General features: G+C 35.8%; 1 protein-coding gene across 1 annotated transcript in view; it reads right to left on the bottom strand.

The window, feature by feature from the left end:
- The window catches only part of LOC106870025 (actin-binding protein WASF3), a 128,344-nt gene that overhangs the window by 2,392 nt on the left and 120,264 nt on the right, over positions 1-5,688 (bottom strand). Inside the window, exon 6 of the mRNA XM_052974523.1 lies at positions 6-863. Coding sequence (XP_052830483.1) covers positions 6-863 — 858 coding nt within the window. The remainder of the gene's footprint in view (positions 1-5; positions 864-5,688) is intronic.

Genomic DNA, 5,688 nt, shown 5'->3' with positions numbered 1-5,688 from the left:
GGGGGAGACGGGGGCGGCGGCATTGAATCCAAGCTGACCGGTGTGCCGGAGGAATGGGTGCTAGGTGGCGACGGGGGTAGGGGAAACTCCACGCTGTCGGGAGTCCGGTTTTGATTCCCGTAGGGCGGGTGACGGCTTGGCGAGTCACTGCTTCGTGCCGGTGAACCACTGTTGATATCCGTGTAATTCTGTGTCTTCGAGGAGACGTGCTTAGGAGTCGTGTCAGGACTTCCTGGGTAGCTGTCGGACAGCTCATCGAGTTGATCAGGTGGGAGAGGCGGTGGAGGAAGACTCTCTCTCACAATTGGACTGTTCCTTATTGGATCGTGCTTCGGTGTACCCGGCATTGAAGGAGGATCAGGGGGCGGCCTGGATGGTCTAGCACTGTTCAGGTTCTGAGCACGTGCAGTGGATCTTCCATGGTGCCCCACAGCATGAGAAGGAGACATTTGATTGCCTTGCATATATTGTACATTGTTTCGATTTGGAAGCCCTGCTGAGTGTTCAGGAGTCAGGTTCTCTCCTCCGGGAGTGTGATTCACCATCGAATACGGTCCATTCATCTGACTAGCATAACCATTCGGAATGACATCAGGGTTGGTCATATCGTACAGCATTTCTGGGATTCCCATACTACCAGTCGGAGTCGAAGCTATCTCAAGGCTATCGGGGCGCTGTTGATACGGCTGTTGTGGGTGGCCTTGGTGTGGCTGCCCTCTGCGATGATGGCCTTTACCTTGGACAGGGCCATGAATATTAGGAGTTTGATAATCACTAAATTCTACACCTAGAGCCATTTTCTGATACTCGTCTTTCTTGGTTTTTACAGGGCGAATATGCCGGGCTTCTTGTATTTTGGGACGCTGAAAATAAATTCAAAAAACATAGAAATAAGTTTCTTCATATATGAAATTGGGAAATTAACAATTTAAACGACAATAACATACAAAAGTAAAAATTGAAAATCTTAAGTATTCATTCACATAGAATATATAAAACAAGATCAACCGTGAACCTGCTTTTTCAAATGTTCAGTAACAGCTGAAAGAAAACAATAAAACATTTTCTTTTCCACTCTTCTTTCTCTTTAATAATAATAATAATAATTCAAAAAGAAGAATTAGCATTAAGATTTGCACTTAAACTTTCTATTGTTACATTATTTGATTTGTAATTGTAAGTTTATTTCAGAGAAGTGAATGAAATTTTAAAACTGGACGTAGTAGCTTTTTCTTTTTCTTCCTTTAAAATGGTTCAGGTATTTGAAAGGAATGGATTTACTGTGGATTCTAACAGTTATAATATAGCAGCAGCAAAAACATAGATGAAATCAACTGAAGAAAAAAATAATAATAATAATAAAAAGAACTGGCTATGGTAGTTGTGGGTTTAACTAGTAATATAATGACTTGAGGATAGGGAAAACAACAAACAAACACACACACACACACACACACATACAAACAAACATTTATAACAGGAAAATTTGTAAAAACAAACAAAATTGGTCTTATTTTTGTATTCAGTTAAGATATTTTGTGTTTTAATGGCTTTAAAAGAACAGGACAGATATAAAACAAAAAAACTGCTTCTCCCAACATGTATTCACCAAATTGAAACACTGAATACGTATATGGTCACAAATTAACAAACACAGCAACCAAGACTCAATAACAAGTCGATGACAACATTATGTTCTTAACTTTAATAATGTGTGCTGTGTGTGTGTGCGCGTATACACACACAAACCCCCATCCAATAGAAATAACATTTACTAGTGTGACAAGTTATTTCATTACATTATCTAGGTTTATCTTGCTTTCCTACCATATAATGCAAGGCATTTATGTTTGCAGCAAAGTTCTTTTGCATTGCTTACCAATTTCTTAGCATCCATTTTCACACACAATCTTTCATCTTGTATTTATCATAAAACTTTAAAGATAAACCGAAGGCATACCCAGCTGTCACTCGATAACATGTACCTTGCTTTCACTAATTGTTTAAGGCACCTGTGTAATCACAAGCAGACAGGCACCCTCTTGAGCCCTGCAGCGCTGAACCTGCGCCCATCCAATACTCATTTACAACTGAGTAGACTGGAGCAATGTGAACGGAAGCTCTTGTTTGAGGGATACACACAAAGTGAAGTCCAGTCCAAGAATTGAACACCCAACCTTATGGACGTGAAATTAAACACATTAAGCTTTCACAGGTATACACACAGAGAAAGCTTGCACTTGTTTGGAGTTTGATGTGGCCTAGGCAGCACTGGCATAATACATATCAGTTTCTTTCTTTCCTGCTGATAAAGGGTTTATGAACAGATGTTTCGGCATCATTTTTGCTTTCTTGACTATTTCTTCTGTGTGTGATGTCCTGTAATTCCTGTTGTTTTTTATTTTGTCAATGCAGTATGCTTATGTTGATAAGTGTTATGGCTGGTCATTTCTGATGTCCGTTAAGGGCTGGTATATTCCATTGGTACATGAATCTGGTATTTGGAATATAATCCAACAAGCTGACAACCTGCTGAATATTGTGTTCATTCATATAACATCAAAATGTTGAGTTGATATTTAAATTCAAATTTGTCTACTACAAGTGGTTTCGGGGCAGGTTAATAAAAGACTAATGGTGACCTTGTGCAGGTTTGTATCAAAAGGGTCAATATAGTAACCAAGAGTGTTAAAATGCTTGATTTGAATGTTGACCAAATTATATGTCAAGCACCTGTTCATCTGTATACAGCTTTCCCTGAAATATGAGTCAACCCAAACAGGACTATTACTCAATAGTAATGTAGTAACTGAGTCTATTACTCACTTAAGTGTAGCAGGAAAGAGATCTTTGCTTAATATAACATGGTTTAGGAAATTAGCCAGAATCTAACACAAGACAAAATAATATGTTGCTTTGAGGAATAATCCATGAGCATTTTTTCAAGTTCAAAAATGCATGCAGAAATAAAATGCATTGTCAAAATGTCTTATGTTATTCGAAAGAGAATTTTCTGCCCTACAAGAGAATGCTTTGATTTTTGCATATTTTCAGATCATTAAAATGGAATGTCAAGTGGACAAAACTGAGCATTTTCGACACCATTTGCTTTTTGCATTTAATCGAGGTGTTAAGCCTGCTGAAGCTGCTAGTGAGATTTGTGCTGTGTATAGAGGAGCAATGCCTCAAAGTACCACCTGACGTTGGTTTCCACGCTTCAAAAATGGGTATTCTGACCTCAAGGACAGATCACACAAAAATCAATAAAATTAAAAAATCAAAATACACTATCTTGCAGAGCAAAAAATTCTTTTTCGAATAACATAAAACATTTTGCCAATGTATTCTATTTCTACATGCATTTTTAAATTTGAAAGAAAAAAAAAACCCTCATGAATTATTCCTCAACCCAATATATGTAGGCTGACAGAACATATAAAGCTTCATTTATTGCATGACATGCAACACACACATACATACATAGTGCAATACTGAAAAAGAGACACATTCGTCAAGACATTAGTTTCAGTCAATTTTATAATTAATAAGAATTCCACTTAATAATTCAATTTATGCATAATTTAAATTCTTTTTCTTCAAATATTAATTTATTCCTCTTCTGCTGAATTTTAAGACTACAAGAAGTAATCTTTACAGATCAACTCAATACCCTCTAATTTGTTGGAGGAAGTAGTTGAAAAGCAAATCGAGACATTATAAGTCTTACCTATAAATATGACAAAATTAACATACAGGTAGGTGCCCTAACTTACTTGAAAGAGAACTGAGACAACACAATATATTTGTGCTTGGTATGAAATCAGGTAACTATTTAGTGTAGGAGTGTCTTTCTGGTTCAGAAAACAAACAAAAGCATCGGTCATAATGTTTTGATGATGTGATGACTGTAAGTTACCAAGACCAATGATTATGGATTGCAAGGCCTAACATTTAGAGGAAGTGTGGAAGTTGTCATTTTGTGAAAAGACATGATCCAATGCAGTAGTTAAGCATTAAGACTGCAAGAAACTCTAACTGTAGGTTCTCTAGCTGAAACAGCTTTTATAGCCAGCACCTGTTGGAAAACATTAACATCACAACATCTTTGATATATCACCTATAAATTTTAGGCAGAATAAAGACAAGATAAACTCTTTGAGAAACTGACACTAACAGCCACCAAGAAGCCTGGAGCCAGTTCTATGGGAACCTATTTGAATGAAACCCTCTTTCATTAAATAATAAAATTGTAATTTTGGCACAAAGCCAGAAATTTTGAGGGGAGGGGCAAATTGATTACAGCAACCCCAGTACTTCTCTTGTACTTTATTTCATCAACCTAAAACGATGAAAGGCAGTGTTGACCTGGGCAGGATTTGAACTCAGAATGTAAAGTGCGGCAAGAAATGCTACTAAGCATTGTTTCCCCACATGCCAACTTTTCTTCTAACTTGCCTCCTTAACAGTAATTAGTCAACATTAATTTGAAAGAATCGCTTTACATTCTACTGATACTTGTGTAATTTTAATAATTGCTCAAACTTCAAAAAAAAAAAAAAGAAGTTAGGACTTAAGATAATATTTCACTAAAATTTTATGTAAAACAAACAAACAAGAGTAGTACTCGAAAAATATTCTCAGTTCTCTATTTAAAATTTGAGAGATTCTTACAAGTGTGAGGCATGGGGTGGAGGTGAGGAGATGAGTACAAAAAAAAAAACAATAACTAAAACACAGTTGAGGAAATATATCAGCTTTCAAGAAAAAGCCATGCAACAAACGGCTGACATTGGCGTTATATACTCTTGATTCTTTCACAGCCTGTGAGCTGTGGCCATGCTGAAGCAGTTACCAGGATTACACTTGGATCTATTTTTTGCTTATGAACAATGCCTATAAACTATTGCTGTTCTAGAAACTAAGACATACTCAAACATTAGACTAGACATTATCTAACCAACACCACAGCCAGATTACAAAGAGAAATAAGAGACAAGTTGATACTTACCCATAAATAACATTGTGTGCACGTGTGTGTGCGTGCGCGCAATTATGTGTGTGTGTGTGTGTGTTGAATCTAATTGATTAGTTATTTCCTTTAATCAAGTTTAAGTCACACAAAAACAAATCATTCTAAGTAAACACACAAATTAGCACATCCAAATAAATAAGAGGGGGAGGGGGGAAACAAGGTGAGAATTCATGATAAAAGGGGAGATAATGTTTATTTGTTTTTGTTTTTTTTTTTCAATATCAAAAAAACCAACATCAAAACTAGAAAACTACACAGCAAAATAAAATTTAAAAAAAAACAAACTAAAAAAAACTAAATGATGATAATAATGGCGGCTGTTAGTGGACACGAAATAAAAATAAAATAAAAGGCACTCTTGGCTGTATTTATTTTTAAAAAATCATGCAATCAAAACAATGGCAATCAATAAATATTAGCAGAGATCTGAATTGAAGACAAAAACTGAAGACATCAACAGAAAAAAAAAACAACAAAAAATAAACACTCTGAAGAAAAATATACAAACAAGCAGTAGCAGCAGCAACAACAACAACGAAAACAACAACTATAGCTTGAAAACTGATGTTTATGAATTTTGAATTATTTAAAGACAAGAATAGCAGATTTCAGACACTATATAAACCATATCGACTAAATATAACAAGATCACATAT

The sequence above is a fragment of the Octopus bimaculoides genome, chromosome 18 (assembly GCF_001194135.2).
Source record: "Octopus bimaculoides isolate UCB-OBI-ISO-001 chromosome 18, ASM119413v2, whole genome shotgun sequence".
Taxonomy (NCBI): Eukaryota; Metazoa; Mollusca; class Cephalopoda; order Octopoda; family Octopodidae; genus Octopus; species Octopus bimaculoides.
Note: the sequence above shows the minus strand (reverse complement) of the source record. Positions and strands in the feature narration are given on the sequence as shown.